We start from the raw sequence: 26,377 nt of genomic DNA, 5'->3' as shown, positions 1-26,377 counted from the left end.
GTATTAATAAGCTAAAGGATGACTCTGCTTATCCAGAAGCAAGTGTAACTTTTCTCCAGTAACAAAGAAAAATAAATGGCTGGAGAAAGGAATACAACTCATGGGATTTAAAGCAGTAGTGTATGCATAACATCCTAGTGACTTTGTTTTATTATAGATTGTTGAAGTGCAGCTACTATAAATTTGTGTACTGGAAATAAATTCATATGCTAGGACATCATCCAGTTTAGATTACATTTTCCTGAATTAAATCTTGATAAAGAGATCATGGGCAATTTCAAAATATACAGTACTGATAAAACTCCCCACAAAACTCGAATGAGAAGGGCACATTAATATCAGAAAACATTGTATTGCTGCATCTTTGAAATAAAAGCTAACGGCCCTGTCCCACTTCTGACAAACACACTCTACCATTTGTGCCTGTCAACTGAATAGGGCTAGAAGGACCAGGGACCCTACAGCCCAGGACTAAGACAGTCACGAGGGGAACATAACTTAGTGGCAGAGAAACAACTAGGAATGATTGTCGTTGGTTTTGAGTTGACAAATACTGAACTTAGGAAATTATCCAAATTCTCATTTTTTTTCTAAGGAATATTTAAGCAAAAGCTACATTGCTGCTTTAAATTCACTATAAAGGACAGGTCCATTTTCACATTTAAAAAGTTACCGGTGGGATTTTCTGTTGAATTACCTATTTCCTTCTGCTTGAGTACAACTAAGCGTTTATTGTAAATGCAACATTCTGCACTGTATGCATCATTTCTTATGCGAATGTCAAGATTGTGACTCATATGTACCCTTTTATTACTTTACCAAAGTTAAATAAAATTGTGTGACTTTTGTAAACATTTATAAATTGCATTTTACATTTTAGCAACTTCACTGTTTTACAAGCATCTTTGTTAGTGGAGGAATTCCAGTGTAATGGCATAATGCATTAAAAAAACCAGAACAAAACAAACAACCCCACACCACCCCCCCAACACCCCTGTATTTTCTGTAATGGAAACTGGAGTTTCTCACCAGGATTAGCCAGACACAATTGTTTTTAAGTTCTGTTTTCAAAAGATGCGGATGCCCCCACACTCCGTAATTCTGCAGTTCCAGCCATGTAATAGGGTGCCCTGACTTCAGTCACTGTCAAGTCATTACTGCTTTTTGTTTTGCTTAACACAGAGGTGTATAATCCAGCCAGTGCAATGTCAGTGTCTCCTTTACTTACTTTCATGTTTGCTACATTGCTTTGGGCCTAATTCTCTCCTGATGATGTCAGCTGCTCTTTGATGTTAGCAGAAGTAGGTGGAAGCCCTATGCAAAGGAGATAAAGGCATCTAAAACATCATTTGGCATGTTACTTATTAACTTGCATTCCTTACCCGTAATAAGAAGTCTACATAAAGTAATTAACTTTCTCCATGCTAGCCACAGTTCACCAACAATCTAATCTTCCAACTCCTAACTGGTAAGAAGAGGAGCCCTACCCATGAGTTAGCTGACATGCTTTGGTCACTGTATGTTTTTCTTGATTTCTAGATCATTTGCAATGACAGTAGTAGCTGGACAGACTGTTCGACAGCAGCTCCAGCTATTCTGAGAGTAAGCATGTGTCACAACACTCAGCTCACTATAGACAAAAAAACCAAACCAAAAACCATCCAACCAAAAAAACCCAACAAAAAACCCTAAGCCCCAAATAAAACCACCTCCCCACCCCACCCAGGAGGTTCCCTGCTGTTCCTAAAGACCTGGAAAAGGAAGCCACAAATGGTTGGTAATCTCAAAAAGTCAGGCTGTAAAAGTTGAGTTGTCATTAAAAAGAAACATGATACACCCATCTTTAGAATTAAACTTCTTTATTTTCGCCATAGAAAGCCCTAAGAACTAATATCAAGTATTGATTAATGAGAAGTAGAACAGAACTTTAAAAAGTATGTTAAGGAAAGACTGTACAACTATATACATCACAGATCTGGCAAAAATGATCAACGTTTCACATGGAACAGTTCCTAGGCGATAGCTGTAGGAGCCAGCGGTCAATGTATATAGTCGTCAGCTTCTGCATCTTTTTATAAGCTGCATGCCTTAACAGTACAAAATAAATAAGCAGTCAATTGTTACTCAATATTTTTTCAATTCACATACTGGAATGCTATGGCATGGATCCCCAAAGAAACCATACAGTGAGGATGCACCCACCGTTACCATATTTTGCAGCAGATCCATTTACGTTTTTAGACGCATATAAATGACTGTGAGGTTTGCTACCATACTGTTGAAATTTTTAATTTTTATAAAAATGCTTTTTCAGATTCAATCTTTTTCTTCCATTAACCCAAAGCCAATTTCTTAATATTTACATAAGGTTTTTCATTAAGTTAAACTGGAAGCTAAGTGTTTACAAAACCAAACAAAACCCCAAATATAAGTGCAATAGCCAGAAATCTAAATATAAAAGCTCATGGCCCCATAAAAAGTTTTAAAAGAATGGATTTAACATATGTCCAAACTAATAAATAATGGAAGTGAAATTAAAAAAAAAAAAAAGCTTTACGTGACCTCTGGACTTTGGATATCAAAAAAATCACTTCCAAGGAAAACTGAAGACCCTGAGACACATGCAAGCACGAGTCTTCTAGCAAAAATAGTTACACAGCCCTAATTTTCCAGTTTTCCTCCAAAAAGAGACCTTTACTAGGCACAGTTTAATTTAAGGTTTTAAATATATCAGCAGCAAATATTGATAGCCATTATGTTTCCTTATTACTGAATGTACACTTTGCAAGGTATGCTTCATTCCAGATGTGTCATGTCAATAACAAAAATAACATTGTATTTGTCTTGTCAAAAAGTTTGGGAAGTCTGAATCTAGCACGCAGCCAGCTATGCCAGAGCTACCTGTGCTCATACAGGCAATCAGTACGTATGTCTTGTGAGGATCGTGTTTGACTGCTGAAACACCATCTCAGGTAACATCCAACCTGACACATCTGAAAACAAACCCCGTTATAGTCAAAGGGGTCTGTAACATGAGCTGAAAATTACCAGGTATACCATGTTCTTGGCCTATGAAACAGAAGTGCTGAGCGTTACATGCGTAAGGTAAACAACTCCTCCTCTTTCTCCCATCGCTACTCATACAGATTCCTGGTACCCTTTTTTGTAGCTCCGGTTGTATTTGAGCCATTTACCATTTAAATGTCTTTCTGTCTAGAGTACTGTATGTCTAAAACCTTAACCTTGAGGGTCATAGGATCAAGATGCTTACTTAAAACACACAAAAAAAACCCCCAAAGCTGTAACTGTAACTTAAGCAATGAAAGATTACGATAACTAAGTAGTACTACACACGACAATCTTTCTCAGGCATCTCTACAACTTGAGCAGTTTTTATATTACCATTTACAAAAATTCAACAAGTCGCTACATCTGAAATGCTAAACTATGACTCCGATAAACAGCTGTTTGTTTTTCTCAGATCTACAGTTTCCTGTTCAAGTTGGACATCTAATTTATCTTCTATGTGCCGCAACGTGTGCCAGTTGCAAGGAGAAAAAAAAAAAAAGGAAATACAACGAAACCAAAACTGAGAATAGATGACAACTAGATAAATGCAGAGAAATTATACTTTGGATTATGGTGGAAAGAGGGGATTTTTTGATTGTTGGTTTAGTCCTCGTGCTTTTACACCCTATTAATGGCGGGGGGGAGGTTGGGAGGGCGGTGTGTGAGTGGGTGGGGGAATCCAAATCCCTGTTTCACTTAAAGGATAAGCCAAATAGGCATACAAGATCCTCAGCAGTCTCAGTGCTCAAACCAGTACAGTGCTTAGATATTTCATAGTTTTGAGAAGTAAATGTCAAAGCCTTCAGCTTAAAAAAAAAAATTACTTTTCTAAAAAATACCAGACTGAGGCCCTTCTTCTTGCAGAGCAAAAAAAGGAACAGCACTTTATTCCAAACTAACTACTGGCATCTCTTCCAGTAGCAAGAAAACCTAACATTATTCCTCAACCTTTGAAAAGGCAAAATTATCTCCTTCCTAAGTGCTCTTAAGCTTCGTCGCTATTGAGCTTTGTGGGTTTTGGTTTTTCTTTCCCAAAGCAAAAAGAGTAAAATATAAAGGTCCAGACACTGAATACTCTGCTCACCATACTGCCAAGTATAACATTTGTTCATGTTAGCCCTAACCAAATGTCTCTTGTTGGCAGGACTATTTGCATGAAGACAGATTATTCATAGCACTTACAAAAGCGTAACTAAGATGCTAGTTCAAAAATACACTACTCCAGAGTCCTGGATTGGTTATTTTGAACCCTTGCAGTAATGCATTGTTCACAAAAATAAATTAAAGTTGTGGTATTTTTTTTAAATGGTTCAATATTCAAGAGGCTATAATGAAAAATCTGACTGTTTTCTTGGTTAACGTCTAAACACAATTCAGCATTAAAGTGCTAACATGAAAGAAAGGGTTTACATAGTAAGTGTGGGTACAGGAAATACCTCAATTCCTTTAGAAGAAAGATGTCTAGCGCTTTAGAAGAAATTGTACCTTTTCAAGCTACAAATTCCCACATTTTGATCACAATTAACATACCAGAAAACACTGGCAGCTCCTTGGAAATGTCTTATTCTCTATTCAAGTAAACTTTCAGATGAATCACTTCCACAACTCGCAGCTACTAACGATCCATCTAAGTGCTACCATTTGATGACTTGGTAGAACAAGTTAACTTGTTTTCACTTTAACATTTGATTTTACAGCAATTTTAACAGTTCATTTAAAACAGCTGCAATATTTCTGCACTGAATCTTTTTTCCAGCATTTAATGCGTTTCAGTAAGATTCCGGTATTACAAACTCAAATTCAGTACTTCCCTCTGATGGGTTTTGTTTAAAAATTGCTTCATTTCCCTGTGGAATGAAAATGTCATCCCAGGTAATTTGTTTGGCTGGGGGATTAGATGTTGTCCCTTCAGCGCCATCCTTCCCTGTGCCAACACGATAAACAATTCCACCCTCGTTTATTACTGGTATGCTGCTGGAGTGATCAGTAATGTATGCATACTGTCTGATCTGCAACGACCTGCAAGGATGCAATCGATAAAGCTTGGTATCTCCGGAAGGGTCTTGGCTATGAACTGATCTTATGTGGGAGGCCGTAATTTGGTAGTTGATGAAAGATTTGCCACACGTCAAGCACTGGTACCTTCGCTCACCAGTGTGGTGAATTTCATGCTTTGTACGGTATTCTGCAAGGGGAAAAACTTTGTCGCAGTATCGACACGGATATTTCTTCTCCCAGGAATGAACGTTAAAATGTCTCCGTAAACTCGTCAGACATGCGTATGACCTCTTACACACAATACAAATGTAGTAGACCCTTCCATCCACTATGAGCTCGTAATGGTCATCGTGCTTTACTTTCATGCGTTTCCTGTTTGGGGAATCATCACCAGATGTTCTAGGCGTTTCATCGAGCTTGGCTTCGCCTTCCTCGGAATCGCCCTTTACAGGAATGACTATATCATACGTATCCTCACCGATATTTGCATAAACCTTACAGCCTGTGGACAGGCCTTCTATCTCGGTTGCTGTATCTAATGTTATGATCTTCTGCCCTTCTGCCGCATGCTTCGATGCTATACCTGAACTGAATTCCTTATTGTTTCCAGTAAGGACATCTGAGATTTTTATTTTAAATTCTCCAGGTTTAGCAAATGGCTCTTGTGAAAATGTAACCACCTGTTTTTTCTGTACTCCTGATCCTTCAGCGGTTGCTGCCTTGGGTATGGAAGGTTGCTGAACCAAAGAGCTACTGCTGACTGAACCAGGACTAGAAGAGCTGATAATATCGACATCATCTTCAACCACCTCTTCATCATCAACAGCAGTGGTTTCCGCTTCAGTTAAGGAGCCATTATTAGATGGCTGCTGGTTATCCTCAACTAAATTAATTGTAGGGGTCACATGCGTTTGATGCAAGGAGCTGGCACCGAGCGATGAGTTAAGTCGAGGCTTATTTAGCACAATGATATTAGGAGTCAGATGCTGCGGTGTTGCAGAGAGAAGCGATTCGGCACTTAATTGTGTTTGGTTTGGGCTTAGCTGACTGGCAGACAAAGAGAGTTTTTGAGCTGCTGTGGTGCTCGCCAAATGGGGAGAGCCACCACTGCCACATGATTTTTGGTCAGAAACTCCAGCTGGGCTTGGGCAAGGCTGGTTCTGTGTTGCAGCATTTGTATCTTTAGTACATTCTTTTGGAGGAACAATCTCAGAGCAAAAAATTACATCATCATCATCATCTGAATCACTCACTGTAATTTTTGTAGTCTCGTATTCTATGCCATGTAAGGAGAATGACTGTGTTATAACAGGCATCCCATCCGTTATCTCCTGATTCTCTGGCCTTATCACGGGTACTTGCGTTTCAGCATCCTTTTGACCTGGACTAGAAGTTTCCAAAGCACCATTTTTGACCTTGCTTGGCATGTTTTTTCCTTCAGACGGAGACACGCCCAGATCGGCTATGAATTTAACACCCAGCTGTTGCCCTGATTTAATCAGTTCATCAAGCAAATCAGATCGAATGCTGATTATTTTGGAACTATAAATATAGTTAAGAATTTCTGCAAAAATTTCTGCTCTTACAAAGCTCAGTTCCACCACTTGCCCGGCCACTGAGAAAAGCTGGTGAAAATATGTGCTTGAGGCCGAAAGGATGTTTCTGTGAGCTCGAAATTTCCGGTCCTCCACAATGACAGTAACATCGCAAAAAAGTCCATGGCCACGTTGTTCATTCAAAGACTGAAGGAGCACACTAGAATACTGTGTGTCTGTTGCAGAAATCAGTTTTTTCCCCTCCATTCCTAGAAAATAAAAGACATCAAATTAGTAAAAATACAGATTTACGGTTTTAACTGCGTGACGTTGTTCCCACATTTACTGTTTATTCCTTCTTTTGAAAAAACAAATCTGAGATACTATTCATAAGGTTATACGGTATGGCACTCTGCAAATTTGATTCTTGTTATTTGTCCCTTCACCTTCTACACCAGGTACATGCAATTCTGGATATCGCCTCTGTTCTTAAAAGGTGAGGAACTGGGAAACAACTGCTTATCTGATCCAACAGCAAATAAGGTGAACTTGAAAACCAAGAAGATGCAAGATTTGTGTCCCTCAAAGGGCTTTAGACACTGTTAGAGATTTCTTTTTAATTGTGAAAATATTCCATGAATTGTTACGAGAAAGCCCGATAACATCCACATTATTTATGGGCCAGATGACAAAATATGTCTGTCCGTGTATTACCAGTCAACTGAGGTTACTGAAAACACTACCGATACTTCACTTTCTTGCCTAGAAAAAATAAACTTTTTTTTTTTTACTCCTCATGTATTTATTTGCAAGGTCGCTTTGTGTTTGAAACCGAGGTACCACAGCAGCACAGTAGCAAAAAAGATCCATAAAGTCAAAGTAACCCGTCGCCGCTTCCCATTCGACGCCCCCCCCAACAAGGTGCTAAAAACACCACCAAAATCCGCGAACAGCTCGGTAAAGGCCGCCAGCCCTTCATTTTACCCCTAAAAGTTTATTTCCACCCGGCTGGAAGGGCGGGAGGGGATGAGGAGGCCGAGACCCTTCCGCCCCGCCGCCCCGCTCCCCCCGCAGCCCCCGCCGAAGTTTACCATGAAAACGATCGTTTCCAGCCGCCGCCGCCGCCGGCAAGGCCCCGTGGCCGGGAGTGTGCGGCGGACGGGCGGTCACGCCTCAGCGAGAGGGAGCGGCGGCGGTGCTGACGGGCGGCGGGCCCGGGGAGCCGGGGCTGAGGGACGGGCGGGCCCCTCCGCGCGGCCAGGCCGTGCCCGCCGCCGCTTCCTGCTCCAGGCGAGGCGAGGCGAGCCGGCCCCTAGCGGCGGCGGGAGGGGGGAGGCTGCCCCGCGGCGCGGAGGCGGCAAGCGAAGCCCCGCGTTACCTGTGCTCCCGCGCCCTTCCCGCACAACGGGCACCGGCCGCCGCCGCTGGTCGGGCCGGGGCCGGGGCCGGAGCCGGGGCCCCGCCCCCGCTGCGCGGCCGCCAGGGGGCGCTGCACCGCGCTGCCCCCGCCCACCCCCGCGCCCGAGCGCGCTCGGCACCTTTCGGCTCCCGGACCCGAACAGCCTCGGGAACCTACGGACGCGGTCGGGGCCGGAAGGTGGGGCGGGGCGGCCCTACAGCCGCCGCCAGCGGGCCCTCAGGCTGGGCAGGGGAAGCTCCCGGCGGTGCGTGGCATGGCGGGCCCCGGGCGGTCCGGCCTCCCGCCGAGGCCCCCCCAGTGGCGCCGGGAGCCCCTCGGCCGCGGTGGCGGCGTAGCGGGCTGAGGTGGTTGGCAGCGGCCGGGTCGCCGCCCTCAGGCCACAGGCCCCGAGGCCCTGGGTTGTGGCCACGGCCAGCCCGTGGCCCCGCTACGCCGCAGGCCTTGGGCAGCCCAGGGCCGAGCAGGCGGGCCTCGCGTCGGCATTGGCAATCCCTGCGTGGCCCCTAGCTCATCCGCTCTCCTCACCCCGGGCCAAGCCCGCAGGGAGCCCCCCAACGCCCGCCTCACGTCTGACCGTGTCGGATAAGGCCGTGGAGACGTGATGGCAGCGGGTTATTTCCCGCGGCGGCTTGCTTCCTTCCCGCGGGTAGAGACCAGGCTGGTGCTGCTCTGCCAACGGCTGACGCAGCTGGCACCTCCGCCCAGCAGCGAGGAAACCTCCCGTAACCTGTGCTTGCACGGCGGGATCGCTTATTTTGTATTCTTTGCACCACAGTGGCACGTGTTAGACTCTGCTAGGAGCTCTACAGATATAAGTCCTTTGACAAAAATGTGGCTCGCGGCACATTCGATATGTGGTCATCAAAGTGGCGTATCCACAACGCGGTCTCTGGGAAACTGTCGCTGTTCATGAATGCTCGAAGAGCGCCAAGATCATAAAAGATATTTTTCATCTTCACTTACTGATCTGTTCCTTCTTTTTTTTTCCCCTATGGATTTTGCAGGGTTCTTGATTTTTCTCAAGATTCAAAAACTTTGCCAAAAGGAAATGTCCTTCTATCAAATTCAACCAAAAACATGAACAGGCCACTGGCACAAACAACTGCAATCCCTCACTGCATGTATCAGCAACAAAATGGTCCTGGCTAACTTTATGAGCCCTTCTAGCAAGAAAATCACTTGCCATGCTCCCTGTATTTATACAGCTGGTAGCAGAAGTGCCCTTCTGAAGTGAGCCTTCAGACCTGAAAAGTTGCAAAGCCAGTTTCTGTTTATTTATAGGTTTTTCCAGAGAGCTGAGTGAAGAAGAATAAATAATAGAGAACAATAATCGGGGAAAGGTAGGTTTTTCTTCCTCAGATAACCCTTCAGTTAAGTTTTCTTCTTTGATACGGGTTCTTAGTCATTTTTACACAGGAGGTTATATTAAATGAAAAGTAACACTATAACCATTTTCATTTTTAACATATAACCCAGTGTTCTTTTTTCTCCTCCAAGAATGTCTGATGATCATTCATTTTTGGTCAATGGAAATGGTCCAAATTAAACAATTTCTTAGCCGTTCATCCTTCAGCTTTAAGGATTTTTCTTCTCATTGCCTATATAATTTCTAAATAACTAACAGTAAAATTTAGAGATAAAGATGAGCACTGATTTGGAAGGAGCCCTGCTCCTGAAACATCATAATTTCTCAAAAATCAGGTTTGAACTGCTTACCCTTAAGCACAGAAATGCTGGCTAATTTAAAAGATGCTGGTCTAGCTGTGAGAGCTGCACCATCTCCTTGACTTTTACCTTTTTGCAGAAGCTTCTTGCTATGGCAACTTACTGTCTCAGATGTAAAATCTGAACCCCCACTGTCACCTTGCCATGGTCAGGGCAGAGCTAATGCTCTGATCAGCTTAAAAAAGTGTTACTGAAGCTGCCACTCAGTACTCCTGCACCTGAATGCAGAATTTCAATGTGAATATTTTTTTGTCTAGCACATGCCTCTTAGTTGTGGGCTTGTTTGGTTTTTTCCCCCTTCTTTTGTATTTAGATTAGCCTAGAAAGTGTTTGGTGATTTAACTCACATAAAAACTTATATAATGACAAATTAAAAGAACTGTTTTATCTAAGATATTGACAAGAAACATCTAGAACACAGAACTAAATGTGGTGTTCATAGAACTGAAAGAATAGGTAAAAGACACAATCGCAACTTTAATTTTAATGCATAGAAGTGATCCCAAAAAATGCTTGGATGGAGGCTCTGAAAATACAGAGTACAAATTTGAAGAAGTGATGTGTAGGCTTTTGTGTGAAGAAAAATATGCAATTGAGTAACAACTTTTCAGTTAAGCAATTTGAAGAGCTCTCTTATTTTTAAAGATACAATTTGTGGGAACAGAAGATTCTTGTAAAAGACTTGAGAAATCTGAGAGACAAAGAAGCATCCTCTGTCATGAAAAAAATGTATTTTACATTAAAATATCTTAAATTTGATAAACAGGAACGTGAATTTCCCCTTAGGGCCTTCAGTAAAATCAAAATTCAACAGTTATCCTAGCTAAGATGCCTTTTAGGGACAAAAATGTTGTTCCACTGTGGAATTGCAAATAAAACACCGCTGTGTGGCAGTGTGTTCCTCGCCACCGCCCCATGTAAGCCACAATCCCCAGTGGGAGTCATGATGGCTGTGTCCACCATGTGCTGGACTTTGGGGATGGATGGAAACACGGTAGCCAAGGGGCATCCAGAGCAGTTATCCAAATCTCGTGCTGGCATGCAAATATGACTATAAGTCAATCGTCTTACTCCATAAATGGTGGACAGCCCAGGCCCGTTGAGCTCTCCTGCACAGCGGTAGGCTGCATGCTACAATCTCCCCTTGAGTAGGGACGCCTCGCAAAGCCACTCCTCGAGGTTGAGAGATTCCTTGCCCCAACAGACCCTCAGTAAGTGACTAACAGCGTGCTCAACTTTGAAATCTTAGCTAAGTGATGTAAAGGATTGATAGCACATATATAATCCTTTAGACGTAAAAACTGTTGACCAAGCCCGGGGCTAAGTTTGGATCCAGCCACACCTAGACTCTTCTAAGGGAAGGAGTTTGGAACACACGGGGGTTCTCTCTGAACCTCCTCACTCAACGGGAGTGATATCCCGCAGAAGATGAAATTTTCTACTAAGTAGTAACAATGGGCCGTGTGAGCTTTGCAAAACAGAATATGGCAGTCAGAGGAGGGAACCGAGAGATAAGGAAGCATTTGTTTTATGGCTATATCCTTGAAGAAGAACTGAGAGTCTGATCAAAAGGAACATCCTGCCTCAGAAGATGCCTAAGGCCGGGTGATCAAGTGTGAAGTCAGCCAAAACTGCGGTAACTATGTGAAAGGGGAATGTGCAGGGGGAGATCATGACCACTGGCACAATTCAGGACTGGGAAGACTTTCCCCTCCACTCCTAGAAGGAGCTTGCGTGCTAATTTACACAGCTAGCGAGGCTAAGTAAAATATAGCTAACTAATAGCAGATGAGATGATAATTATTAACCAATGAATATGAATTTAGGCAGGTTTTTATAACAAGATAAATACCTTGTAGTTTCTTGTTGCTTTGCAGAGTTACCACCTAGCACCCATCTTTGCGCAAATACAAACGAATAAAATACCTCCGCTCTGTGTGTATTTTGGCGTTTTGCACACCAGGCAAATGAACCCACTTTTGGGAAAACAGTTTTGGCAACCCAGATGGGACTGTGCTGATAGCCTTGCCCTGGTTGTCTCGCCATACCCGATGGGGAGAAGTGGACCGACTGGACTCCAGCACGTGCTGACCTGTTGATCGGGGACTCCATCAGCTCCTCTCCTGCAGTCGGGCAGTGAGCCACACAATGGTGCAACGCTATTCAAAAGAGGTATTTTAAAGGGAAAGGGGAGAAGAGCAGGACCTTTTAAGAAAGCAGTTGGAATTGGTTTTTGTATTAGCTCTGCATAAGACTCATCAGGAGAAATACGCAGCAGCAGTGCGGTTTTGTTTCTACGCGTTGTATTTGTAATGTAAGGAGAAAATCCCTTGTTTTGTATTTGGAATTTGGAATTTGTTGTGTATGAAATGTTGGGTTCTTTTCAGCACCAAATTGGGTTCCACTGCTTCCAGGAAGGCTCCTCTTTGTTCTTCTGTACAATGCATCCTAAAGAATTGGAGTAAACTTGGAGGTGACCCCATGACTAAGGAGAAATTAAAATGGTATTGCAATCAATGGTGGCCAGAATATCAGTTGGAGGGTGGTGAAATATGGCCCAAAAGTAGGTCTTTGAAATATAACACTATATTAGAGCTGATGTGGTTTTCTTGAAGAAATAAGAAAAGGGATGAGATACCATATGTCGTTTTGTTCATTCATTCTTTACGTTAAGAGATGACTGGGTTAATAGAAAGAAATGTGGTTGGGTGACTTATATCTGGGGTGTCGAAAAACATATATGTCATACTAATTGTAGTTTGGCTTTGTGTGTTGGACAAGTAAAACATTTGTATTTAGATAACATAGGCCTGTGATAGATTTAGGGGCTGCCTATCCAACATGCTTGAGATTCCTGCCCTCCTGTGGGGAAGATCAAAGCACAGTGGTAAATTATGCCTGTGCGAATCCCTGAAATATAGGCAAAAACAGCAGGTTCAGTGATCCTCTAACAAGGATTGAGCTTTTGTGCCTCTGCCTGGGTGCTGCTTCAGGGATCCCCCAGCTGGTGAGGTAATGTGGTGGTGCAGCTCCCCTGGGCCACCCTGAGATCCCAAGGTGAGCCCTACCCATAACAACCTGGGCAGCAGGCAGTCTCCACACCTGGACTATCTGCTGCCTGAATGGTACATCAGGACAACCCTGAGATCTCAGGATAAGCCCTATCTTCACAGAATCACAGAATGGCAGGGGTTGGAAGGGAGCTCTGGAGATCATCTTGTCCAACCCCCCTGCTTGAGCAGGCACACCCAGAGCAGGGGGCACAGGAACGCATCCAGGAGGGGTTTGAATGTCTCTAGGGAAGAGACCCCACAGCCTCTCTGGGCAGCCTGTGCCACTGCTCTGGCACCCACACAGGGAAGGAGTTTGTCCTTATATTCAGGTAGAACTTCCTGTGTTCCAACTTGTGCCCGTTGACCCTTGGCCTGTCATTGGGCACCACTTAAAAGAGTCTGGCCCCATCGTCCTGACACCCACCCTCTAGATATTTATATGCACTGATGAGGTCTCCCCTCAGCCTTCTCTTCTCCACGCTGAACAAACCCAAGTGTCTCAGCCTTTCCTCATAAGGGAGATGCTCCAGTCCCCTGATCATCTTGGTAGCTCTCCGCTGGAGTTGCTCAAGCAGTTCCACATCCTTCTTAAACTGGGGGGCCCAAAACTGGACACAGTACTCCAGATGTGGCCTCACTAGGGCAGAGTAGAGGGGGAGGATAACCCCTCTCGATGTGCTGGCCACACTCCTTTTAATGCACCCCAGGACACCGCTGGCCTTCTTGGCCCCAAGGGCACGGTGCTGGCTCAGGGTCACCTTGCTTCCCACCAGCACTCCCAGGGCCTTCTCAGCAGAGCTGCTTTCCAGTAGTTCAGCCCCCAGCCTGTGCTGGTGCATGGGGTTGTTCCTCCCCAGGGGCAGGACCTTGCACTTGTTCTTGTTGAATTCCATGAGGTTCCCCTCGGCCCAGCCCTCCAGCCTGTCTAGGTCTCGCTGGATGGCAGCACGGCCTTCTGGTGTGTCAGCCACTCCTCCGAGTTTTGTATCATCAGCGAACTTGCTGAGGTTACACTCTATCCCTTTGTCCAGGTCACTGATGAATATATTGAACAGGACTGGGCCCAGCACAGACCCCTGGGGAACACAACTGGTGACAGGCCTCCATCCAGACTCTGCTCTGTTGATCATGACCCTCTGAGTTCTGTTGTTGAGCCAGTTATCAATCCACCACACTGTCCACTCATCCAACCCACACTTCCTCAGCTTGCCTATGAGGATGCTATGGGAGACAGTGTCAAATGCCTCAATCAAGTTAAGATAGACAACATCCACTGCTCTCCCTTCATCGACCCAGCCAGTCATGCCATCACAGAAGGCTATCAGGTTGGTCAAGCCTGATCTTCCCTTGGTGAATCCATGTTGACTTTTTGATAACCTTCTTGTCCTCTAAATGTCTGGAGATGACCTCCAGGATGAACTGCTCCATCACCTTTCCAGGGACAGAGGTGAGGCTGACTGGCTTATCGTTTCCCAGGTCCTCCTTCTTGCCTTTTTTGAAGATTGGAGTGACATATGCTTTCCTCCAGTCCTCAGGCACCTCTCCTGTCCTCCATGACCTTTCAAAGATTATGGAGTGTGGCTCAGCAAGAACATCTGCCAGCTCCCTAAGTACTCACAAAGACATCCCATCGGGGCTCATGGATTTGCGAGGATCCAGTTTGCATAGGTGATCTCTTACCCAGTCCTCCTCAACCAATGGTAAGTCTTCCTTTCTCCACATTTTTTCTCTCTCTTCTGGGGGCTGGGATGCCTAAGGGCCAGCCTTAGCAGTAAAGACTGAAGCAAAGAAGGCATTCAGTAACTCTGCCTTCTCTGCATCCTGCGTCACCAGGGCCCCTTCCTTGTTCAGCAGGGGGCCCACTGTATCCCCAGTCTTCCTTTTACTGCTGATGTATTTAAAGAAACCCTACTTGTTATCTTTGACATGCGTTGCCAGATTTAATTCCAAGTGGGCCTTGGCCTTCCTCGTTGCATCTCCGCATACCCTGACAACATTCCTGTATTCCTTCCAAGTGGCGAGTCCCTTTTTCCGCATACTGTGAACCTCCCTCTTCCATGTAAGTTTCTCCAGAAGCTCTTTGCTCACCCATGCGGGTATCCTGGCTCCTCTGCCTGAATTCTTCCTCCTGGGGATGCACCAATCTTGAGCTCAGAGGAAGTGGTCCTTGAATAATCTCCAGCTCTCTTGGACCCCCCTGCCTTCTAGAGCCCTAGCCCATGGGATTCCTCCTTCTTGCTGTTATCTTGGCCATAATGACTTGGGCGTCAGGCAATCTCTGCCCACACCTGGGCCATCTGCTCCCCAACTTTTGTACCAGAATTGTGGCCAAAATGTAAAAATATTGACCAAAGCCAATCACCTCAATCCTATAACTAGCGATCCAAGAGGGAGACCCTTTGAGCTCTCCAGGACTGCAGCAGGCTGTGTGACCCTGTATCTCCCCGTGGGCTGGGATGCCTCTCAGGGTAGACTTTGTGAGGATTAAAGGATCATCTGTTGATGATTTCGCAAGGACTCGAAGGCCTGATTTCATGAGGTTTGTCGGCCATGTGCGGATGAGTTCCAGCACACAAAAGTGAGAAATTTATGAAACTCACAAAAAGGGAAATTTTATTCACAGGTAAGCCTTGGGGGGTGTGTGCACATGTGCAATAACATATATATATTATTCCTATTCACATAACCCATTGGCCATGTCTGAGACTAGGATTGGACCTAGTTGCACCTAGACTTCTCTCTGCAAGAAGTTTAGAAAGCAAGGGGGTCTATTCTGAACCTCGTGACTTAACAGGAGGGTCCTCCTCTTCCTCTGCATCCACAATCCCTCTGAACTTCTCCAAGGCCTTTGATATGGTCCCCCACAGCCTCCTCCTGGAGAAATTAATGTGTTATGGCCTAGACAAGTGGTCTGTGCAGTGGGTGGGGATCTGGCTGACGAGCTGCACACTAAGGGTGGTGATAAATAGCTCCTTTTCCAAGTGGCAACCTGTCACAAGTGGAGTCCCCCAGGGATCAATATCGGGCCCAATGTTATTCAATATCTTTATAAGTGATCTGGATAATGGCATCAAGTGTAGCCTGATGAAGTTTGCTGATGACACCAAGTTGAGTGGGGAAGTAGACACTCCAGAAGGGAGAGCTGCTCTGCAGGGAGATCTGGATAGGCTGGAGGAGTGGGCCAGCAAGAACCTTATGAAGTTCAACAAGGAGAAGTGTAAGGTCATGCACCTGGGAAAACACAATCCAGGAGTGCAGTACAGACTGGGATCCACCTGGCTGGAGAGCAGCTCTGTCGAAAGGGACCTGGGGGTCCTGGTGGACAGAAAGCTCAATATGAGTGAACAGTGTGCTGCTGCGGCCAAGAAGGCCAACAGGGTGCTGGGTTGCATCAAAAAGGGCATCGCCAGCAGAGAGAAAGAAGTCGTCCCGCTCTACTCAGCGCTTGTCAGGCCACACCTGGAGTACTGTGTACAGTTCTGGTCCCTGCTGTACAAAAAGGATGTGGACAGGCTGGAAGGTGTCCAGAGAAGGGCCACCAAGATGATCAGAGGATTGGGAAGCTGCCATACGAGGCTAGGCTGGGAGAGCTGGGTTTGTTCAGCCTTGAGAAAGGAGGCTTAGAGGGGATCTCTTCACCAGGTACCAGTACTTGAGGGGTAGCTACAAAGAAGATGGAGGTTCCCTTTTTACAAGGAGTCACATGGAGAGGACAAGGGGGAATGGACACAAGTTGCTCTTGGGGAGATTCCGGTGGGACACCAGAGGGAAATTTTTCACAGTGAGGACAGTCACCATTGGAATAATCTCCCCAGGGAAGTGGTTGTCTCGGCCACATTGGACACCTTTAAGAGTCGTCTGGACAGGGTGCTGGGCCATCTTGTCTAGACTGTGCTCTTTCATGAAAGGTTGGACTAGATGATCCCTGAGGTCCCTTCCAACCTGTGATTCTGTGTGAATCATTCTAACTTAAGTATACCTCAACTTTCCTTTGTGCACTTCTTTTATGTAAGTAATAGAGTGAACCTTGCCATTCAGTCTTTAACTAAGTCGCTATGTTGACTGTAAAAAATTCCATCAAATTGGTGTTTTAAATTGGCTGATGCTGTTAAGAATTATACAACCTAATACTGTGATCTATCTGAAAAATATTAATAAATCTTAGATTGCTAACTAAAGCTGTGTAACAAATCATATTCCCAACAATTTGGTGTAGTCAGCAGGACACACAGCTAATGGAGCTCATGATTGGGGATACTAAAGAATGTTCTTTACCACTACTTGGATGGGGCTTACTCTGTAAATTAAATGCACAGTTAACCTTCTCTGAAGATTCTGCCCAGTTACATATTCCCCCAGGAACGCCAGGATGAGCCAAGAATGTAATTCCGATAAAGACTGAACTAAAACTGGGAGCCCAGCCGTTAAGAAAGAAACAACACCCTATTAAATTGGAAGACCAGAAGGGATTAGAACTGGTGATAAATTTTTTAGAGCATAGACAGTTAAGGGAATGTCAGTCATAATATAATACTCCTATTTTGCCTGTAAAGAAGCCTCACTCTCAAGAATATAGGTCAGTACAAGATTTACGAGCAATTAACATAAGAACTATAGACCTACACTCTGTGGTCCCAAAGCCATATACCCTGCTCGCCTCAATTCCTGACAGTAACATTTATTTTACAGTGCTGGACTTGAAAGATACTTTATTTTGTATATCTGTGGATGAACAGAGTCAGACTATTTTTGCCTTTGAATGGGAAAACCAAACTACAGGATGGAGTGTGCAGCTCTTGTGGACTGTCCTTCCCCCGGTCTTCAAAAATAGCCCCACGTTGTTTGGTAATGCATTGGTGAGGGGATTAGAGCACTGGCGCAACGAATATAGTGCCGCAACACTGTTACAGCACGTAGATGACTTTATCCTGCCACCTTACTCCCAGTCTCTGAGTCTGATAAATTACAGCATGATTGCCTAACCAGCACTGAACAAGTGTATTCCAGCGGCCCAGATTCACAGGATGAGCCTTAGCCTGAAGTGGAAGTGGAGCTCTTCACCAATGGTAGCAGCTACCTGTCAAAAGGAGAACGAAGAGCCGGATATGCAATGGTAACAAACGCCCAAACATTAGAAACCAGAGCACTGCCTGGTAACACATTCGCTCAAAAGGTGAAGATGATAGCACTGACTCGAGCCTTAGAACTGAGTCATGGAAAAAGAGTTAATATATATGCTGATTCCAAATATGTGTTCGGAGTGGTACATGCACATGGGGCAATTTCGAAAGAAAGAGGACTATTAAACCTACAAGGGGCTCCAATCAAATATGGAACAGAAATTATGAAACTTCTGCAAGCAGTTCTTCAACCAAAGGAGGTTGCAATAATACGTTGTAAAGCTCACCAAATGGGAAATAGCAAAGTTGTGAAAGGTAATCAAAGAGCAGATCAGTTATCTAAAGAGGTAAGCCCTGAAGGAGCCAAATTGGAAGGAGCCTTAATTCCAGGATCTTGTTTAGAACTATCACCACCAAATATGCTGAGAAAGAAAACCAGTTAGTAGAACAATTAGAGTGCTCCAACAAGGATCTAGGTTGGTGGGTGACGCCACTGAAATAATTATTGGAAAAATGATGGAAATTTTACTTAGAAGGGTGCACCAAGAAACACATACAGGAGCAGATGCACTGGTATTAACCGCTAAGAGAAGCAGTTTTAGGCCCAAAATGCACAATATATCCCAAGATGTGGATAATGTAGTGAAAAAATGTACTGTCTGTTGTGCTAATAACCCAAAAATCAGGAAGAAGATTATGGGAGGACTTGTAAAACAAGGAATGACTCCTGGGGAATACTGGCAGATAGACTTTTCAGAATTACCTAGATGTAACCAGTATAAATATTTATTGGTATTAGTAGGTACCTTCTCTGGCTGGCTAGAGGCTTTCCCTTGTCATACCAACAAAGCTGGAGAAGTAATTAGGATCTTAGTGAAAGAAATTATACCTAGATTTGGTATCTCAGAAGGTGTCTTCTCTGACAATGGGCCTCATTTTATTGAAGAAGTAGTGCAGGGAATTTCCAAGTTTTCACAGATGAAGTGGTATCTACACACACCCTGGAGGCCTCAATCTAGTGGGAAAGTAGAAAGGATGAATCAGACCTCTAAGAGGCAAGTTTGTAAACTTTGCCAGGAAGATCCTCAATGAACTGTCCTTGGGAAACAGGACTTGCGTACGCAGAGATTAAGTGCATATTTTCCCCACAAGGATAGTTATGGAACCCCCTTGGAAAGCATTGCTAATCTAACTATGCCAAGATGATAGTCATATATTGAGTATTTATTGTCTGTAAAGGAAATTTAATCTTACAATTTATCCAGTCATTTGGGAGAATCGACAATAGCAGCTGTTTGACTGCATGTCTTCCACTACCAAAATCCACTTCAAAACCCCCAGACTGGGGAATCTTAGTTCTAGATTTAAATCAAACCTTTGAAAATTTAATATCTGATCATTTAGCAGTGCCTGATCTCCCAATAACAGGAGGTAAAGTTATTCAGATGTTATTACATGGTCATGGGTTTTGGGCATATATAAATTTAAATTATAAGGATTCTTGTGTTCACATCCCAAACATTACTGAAAATCTAGGTTATCAATTTGACAAAATAAAACAAGTGGCAAAGTCAAGCCAGGACCTGAGGGCTTCAGTGGAAATGGGATAGTCACTAGCAGGGTTCTGCAGGGATCCATCTTAGGGCCAGTACTCTTTAATGTCTTGGATGCAGGACTGGAAGAAATACTAATTAAGTTTGCTGATGACACAGAACTGGGAGGAGCTGTTGACACTCTCGAGGGCAGAGAGCCCCTGCAGAGAGATCTAGACAAATTAGACAGCTGGGCAATCACCAACTTTATGAAGTTCAACAAGGGCAAGTGCTGGATCTTGTACCTGGGGCACAGGAACCATGGAGGTACACACGGACCAGGGAACGAGAGGCTGGAGAGCAGCTCTGCGGAGAGGAACCTGGGGGTTCTGGTCAATGGCAAGTTGAGCATGAGCCAGCAGTGTGCCCTGGCAGCCAAGAGGGCCAACTGTGCCCTGGGGTGCATCGAGCCCTGCATCGCAGCCAGGCGAGGGAGGGGATTGTCCCGCTCTGCTCCGCGCTGGGGCGGCCTCACCTCGAGTGTTGTGGGCAGGGTTGGGCACCACAGTACATTAAGGATATAAAGCTACTAGAAAGTGTCCAGAGAAGGGCTACAAAGTTGGTGAAGAGTTTAGAGGGGAAGCTGTACAAGGAGTGGCTAAAGTCACTTGGTTTGTTCAGCCTGGAGAAGAGGAGGCCGAGGGCAGCCCTCATGGTGCTCTGCAGCTTCCTCACAAGGGGAGGAGGAGGGGCAGGCGCTGATCTCTGATCTCTGGTCACCAACGACAGGACCTGAGGGAATGGCAGGAAGATGTGCCAGGGGAGGGGCAGGTTGGATATTAGGAAAAGGTTCTTCCCCCAGAGGGTGGTGGAGCCCTGGAACAGGCTCCCCAGGGAGGCATCAAGGCACCAAGCCTGACGCTATTCCAGAAGCACTTGGACGACGCCCTCAGAGACATGGTGTGAGTTTGGGGCTGTCCTGTGCAGGAACAGGAGTTGGACTCGATGATCCTTGAGGGTCCCTTCCAACTCAGGACATTCTATGAAAATATTATATAAACATGGATTCTCCCTTACTGTATGGTTGCAAAGCTTGTTACAATGTCATAATTATGATTGTAATTGCTTTTATATTATTTGGATGTATTAAGAGTATGATAGTAAGACAAGTTATGGGAAATTATATATTGTTTATGAAAAGGAGTGAGACTTACGAGACCCATGAAAAAGGTCTCATAGTCTCAAAGGGGGGAAAAAATTATATCCTGCAGAAAATGAAATTTTCCACTAAGTAGTAACAATGGGCCATGTGAGCTTTACAAAACAGAATCTGGCGGTCAGAGGAGGGAACCGAGAGATAAGGAAGCATTTGTTTTATGGCTATATCCTTGAAGAAGGACTGAGAGACTGATAAAAGGGAACATCCCGCCTCAGAAGATGCTGAAAGCCGGGTGATCAAGTGTGAAGTCAGCCAAAACCGTGGTAACTACGTGAAAGGGGAAGGTGCAGGGGGAGATCATGACCACTGGCACAATTCAGGACTGGGAAGACTTTCCCCTCCACTCCTGGAAGGAGCTTGCGTGCTAATTTACACAGCTAGCGAGGCTAAGTAAAATATAGCTAACCAATAGCAGATGAGATGATAATTATTAACCAATGAATACTAATTTAGGTGGGTTTTTACTAACCATATAACAAGATAAATACCTTGTAGTTTCTTGGTGCTGTGTGCTAGCTTTGTGGAGTTACCACCTAGCACCCATCTTTGCGCAAATACAAATGAATAAAATACCTCCGCTCTGTGTGTATTTTGGCGTTTTGCACACCAGGTGAATGACCCCACTTTTGGGAAAAGAGGAGGGTCTCCCTGATAGCTGTGTCTGACTCTGTCCTCTATGCAGTAAATAATCACTTGTACCTGGCCTTCGAATCTTGCTAAACCACTGTGTAACAGGTTTGTGGGATTCCTACGCACAAAATTCACCCAACACACGATATTTAAAAGCACAACAGTATTTATTGCTCTGTTATAGCCTTGCATAAGCAGTTACTAGCATATTGTTTTCCTTTTATGGGAGCCTTACCAACTGGACTACGCCCGAGACACTGCTGAGCAGGAGGGTGACCATTAGCGGGGTCATCGTGGAGAAGGAAGGTTGGCGCAGCACCTTCAGGGTGTCCCCTGTGGTTCATAGAGTGCGCTCTGTGTCCTCTCTCTCTGTCTCCCCTTTGAGCCTCCCCTTTTTATACCCTCAGCAGAATCAGTGCAAAACTACTGACTAGGCGTTGCTGCACGCGTGGCCAGTGCATGCAACAAGGCCTGCCAAGTACGTGCTCTGCCGGCTAACAGTGGTTCGCGGATTGCAACAGCATATTGTTCAACAACAATCCTCCCAGTTCCCTTTCTCAAGGTCGTGTTCTCAAAGCTGTGTTTAGCTTGTAATTTTTCCATAGTGGCCCCAGACAGACCATCATCTAAAATCTCTCATACACACTGTTGTATCTACCATTCAGCTTGGTTAACTCACTGTTTTACATCAATAAAGTATATCGTTGCTTCTCTCTTACGAGTGAGGCGCACTCTCACTCTACCCACAAGAAATTGGCGGACAAACTGGCACAGTCGGCAGGATGGCAAGTAGTATCACCAATTATTTACAGAGGCTTGGAGCAAATGAGCCCCAGCTTCTCAGAAGGGGCTCGTGACAACTGACATAATTGGGGAGCCATTAAAGGGCTGCAAAGGAGGAATTCATTAGCCCTACCTGTTCCCAGAGCCAGGATAGGAGGTCAGCCTACTGGCATTACCTTGAGCCTGACTGAAGCATTCCAGAAAACAGATAATGGTGAAAGAAAGGAGCTTATTTCAACTCCTCCCAAAAGGGAGGCAGACCCTCTGCCTCAGGGAGGAATTGCAGGGCATGAAGCCAAAAAATGAGTAGTGTTCAGAAGGCAATTGGGCTTGTCTGTCCAGAAAGTGGAGGCTTACCAGTGGGTAAGTGATGATGGCCCATACATACATTTTCATTTCATTTGGTCCTCGGGCAGTTGGTGAAGTTTTTAATAGGTACTGGAGCATAAATTTCAATAGTACCACACCAAGATGCCGAGAAGCTGGGCATGCAATCCGGAAAGCGAAGAGTTAAGATTACTGCTGTGAAATGAGCAAGTGTTGCATGCCAAACTGCCAGGGTCAATTTATGGCTCCCGGGTAAGAAGCGCATGTCGAATACTTGCTTTGCAGTTAAAAATGACCATGACAATATTTTAGGTGTCAATGTTTTAAATGGACAAACCTGGTGCCTGCTGAATGGCAGCGTATGGGCCTTCGGCTCACATCATAGTGGGGCTGCAGTGCATGTTGTTGGCACAGCCCCTGCCCCCCAAGTCAAAAATCACTAACATACCTGATTTCTGCTGCGGCAGGAAATGGAGTTTCTGAAGTCAGAGCTGATTTGGAGAAATGACACATCATCTCCAGAAGCCACTCCCCATATAACCCACCTGTGTGGCCAGTTCGGAAACCAGAGGGGAGGTAGCATTTAACACTGAATCGACACCTAATTATCCCACTAACAGCTGCTGTCCCAAACTTGCAAACTTCACAACTACTTTGCAAACAACTACACACCCATGGATGGCAGCACTAGCTGCAAATCATGTTCTTTGTGCTTCTCTTGAAGGAGGAGGGTAGAGAGAAATTTGCTTTCACTTGAGAGGCAATACAATATACCTGCAACAGATTCCCACGGGGGTATAAACATTCAGCCACAATTGCTCATGCTGCACTTGCTGGACTTTTACAGATGGCCTCACTCCCCCAAGAAGTGAAACTGTACCAATATATAGATTATATTCTGATAGGAGGAACTTCCCCTGAGAAGGGGGGAGAAGCGCCCGCAGCAGTATGGCAAGCACTAAATGAAGCAGAAATTGTGATTCCACCTGGAACATGTCAGGGACCGAGTAAAGAAGTAAAATTTTTAGGCACTTGGTGGATAGTGGGCAGCGCAGTGATTCCTCCAGATACCTTAAGAAAAACTGAAGAGCTGCAAATGCCGCAGTCAAGGAAGGACTTACAACAATTAACAGGAGCTTTAGGGTATGGAGGGAACCAGGTACCTGGATTTTCTATCATTTTCTGTCCATTATACTCACAGAAAAGCAAACCCTGGGAGTGGAAATTAGAACATAAGGAAGCTGTCAAAACTCTAACTGAAGAATTAAAAACCTACCAGTCACTGGGACCAGTACACCCTCGCGACCCGTATTAAACCCAAACGGTATTTTGACGAACATACTACTTACTGTAAGCTGTTCTAAACTGGCCCCACTGGACCAAAAAGACCTTTATTGTTTGGCTCTACCACATTTAAAGAAACAGAACAAAGATACTCTGAATGGGAAAAGAGACTTTTATCTTTAGTCTGAGCAGTTAAACAAGTTGAGAAAATACATCAGGGACAACCTGTGCAAACTAGAGGACCATTTAATTTACTAGACGCAATCCTAAAGGGGACTGCTCCCTTAGAAGGAGTTGCACAAAAACCCACTATCAGAAAATGGTATGTCTACCTAACAGGAATTGCAGAAAATATACAATTAACTAAAGAACACACTAAGGTTTCCAAATCACAGATGCCCATAAACAGACACCCTCTAGCAGTACAAAAACCTTTTAAACCTTCACCCATTCTGGATGCATCACCCCTCACTGAGGGTACCCCAACAGAAAACATTGGGTTTATGGATGCTTCAGCAAAAAGGGTAAAAGGTAAATGGCAATATGAGGCTGTTGCATTAAACACCAGCAAATAAGTAATAGAGGAAGGTGAAGGCAGTGCACAAGTAGCAGAAATAAGAGCAGTTCTGGCAGCACGGAATGGAGCAAAAATTATATATGTAGACTCTTATGCTGTGTGGGCCGGTGCCGCACAGTGGCTCTGTCAGTGGGAAACCTTGAATTGGGAAGTAAATAGATCCCCAATTTGGAGAAACAAAGATTGGCAATTATTACCAGATATAGCCCAGAAAACACCTTTCAAGATGGGATGGTAAAAGCTCATGCTAAGGATAATCAAACAGCCACGAAGCGGTATCAGAAGTTAGATGAGCTAACTAAAATTAGGAAAACCACCTTAAATTCTGAGTGGTATCGACTGGGAGAATGGTTACATCAAAACCTAGGCCACACAGGTAAAGAAGCACTTTACTTTGCTGCACAGAGTAAAGACTGGCCTAAAAACAGAAAAGCTTGCAAAACTCTTTTTCAAAATGTCTCCAGTGTAGATCGAAATTACAAGCAGATCGTCCTGCTAAAGCACAACCCCTACATATCAATGAAGCAAAAACTTTATGGTCTACATGGCAAATTGATTATATCGGACCATTCAAATCCTCAGTAGGATATTGATACATCCTCACAGCAAACCAGAAGTAGTCTCTGGTTTGCTTGTGGCGACTAAGTGTCAGAAAGCCACTGGGCGAAATACAGTGCGAGGGCTATTGTTTTGGTTCTCAAATCTACCTACTCCTGATGTTATCCAAAGTGATAATAGCTTACACTTTTTGTGTAAGGACATGCAAGATTGGGCACAAGAAGAGGGAATTAAATGGGTATTCCACACCCTCTACTTCCCTCAATCAAATGGGATGCTAGAAAAAGCTAATGGCTTATTGAAAAAGAATTTCAAACTACATGAGGCTCAATGGGATATGTGAATTCCCAAAGTACTCCATCAGTTTAAATAATCAGTATGGGCCTATTGGAAGCCCTGTAAGCTGAGCATTTGTTGTAAAAACTGAGCTTAGTAGCTCCACCTACTAGGAACAGAGAATATCCAAGGACATTACAGCCAGAACAGCCTGTGATGGTCAATTTGCCATCCATCGGTACTGTGCCTATGACCTTAATTAAACCTCCCGGCCTGCTTGCCTGGGAAGCTACCAATAGCAGTGGTGCAAAAAACCACAGAATTAGTGCACGATGGACTTTTCCTTCTTTTTAACAAGGTAACCTGTTCGGGCTTCCCCACCAAAACGAGTCTCTGTTTTCTCTTACAGCACCCTGCAGGATGACAGACAAATGCTGTGTTCCTGTTACTACCTCAAACCCTAACAATGCTGCTTACACCCACTGCCGTCTTCTCTTTCAGCACTGGGAACTAACCAATGGCTCCTACCTGATATATAACCTCAGTGGGAAAGAAATAATGAAAGGGATCACCAGCTGACTGAGGATGCACTTGGTGCAGCCCCAAATAATGTTTTTCTAGCTCTTACTTGTTCCCAGGCTCAACTGTGAATGCAATCTGTGGTAGCAGCAATTATAAGAGAAGGTGACGAGGGCACCTTTCCCACTGAAATTCATAAGGTAATTTGGGATAATGCAACTAAATTTGAAAAGAATTACAGTCCTGGTGGTATTTAGTCATTTCACTTATGACCCCAACAACAACAAGGCCACAGCTTTTGTCTTAACAATACACAATGCTTCGGTATGTGCCATATCCCCAATCATTGCATTAGGATTAAATCACAATGGAACTATACTTGATCCATTAGGGCATAGAAGCAAATGGCAAACCATTGATATTAATGCATGCATTGTACAACAAGGATTTAGTTGTGAGAGCAACACCATCAAAGCCCAAGACATTTCTCTTGACACTGAACAAAATGTTTGTCATTTTGGAATACATCCCGACGAAGCCCTTGAAACGATACTTGAATACATTGGAAAAGGATGTGTTTGAGAACCCTTTATGATTTTATATTCATAGATAACACTACTGTAGGTAAAAGCAATCACTCAAATACTTGTGTTTGTAAATTTACTAAACTTGTGGGATGCAATTTTAATTATTCAGCCCCGGTTACATCTAACCAGTTGTTACAATCTAATTATACATTGAGTCAAGATTTA

The 26,377-nt window shown here is 44.4% G+C and overlaps 1 protein-coding gene across 4 annotated transcripts in view; it reads right to left on the bottom strand.

The window, feature by feature from the left end:
- Nucleotides 1-1,183: 1,183 nt before the first annotated feature.
- ZBTB33 (zinc finger and BTB domain containing 33) overlaps nt 1,184-26,377 on the bottom strand; it is a 28,598-nt gene continuing 3,404 nt past the window's right edge. The window contains exons 2-3 of one of the 4 annotated variants that reach the window (XR_012662752.1): nt 4,600-6,871; nt 1,184-1,314 (exon numbers count right to left, since the gene is read on the bottom strand). Coding sequence is in view for 3 of the 4 variants with exons in the window: in XM_075107133.1 (XP_074963234.1) it covers nt 4,839-6,871 (2,033 nt within the window). In the remaining variant the exon portion in view is untranslated. Of the gene's footprint in view, nt 1,315-1,842; nt 6,872-7,693; nt 7,830-7,980; nt 8,065-26,377 lie in introns of those variants that run through there. The other 3 variants (XM_075107135.1, XM_075107134.1, XM_075107133.1) reach the window with 3 other exon arrangements.

Source organism: Phalacrocorax aristotelis, chromosome 11 (assembly GCF_949628215.1).
Source record: "Phalacrocorax aristotelis chromosome 11, bGulAri2.1, whole genome shotgun sequence".
In the NCBI taxonomy this organism is placed as follows: domain Eukaryota; kingdom Metazoa; phylum Chordata; class Aves; order Suliformes; family Phalacrocoracidae; genus Phalacrocorax; species Phalacrocorax aristotelis.
The sequence above is the reverse complement of the archived record's forward strand: the minus strand, read 5'-3'. Positions and strand labels throughout refer to the sequence as shown.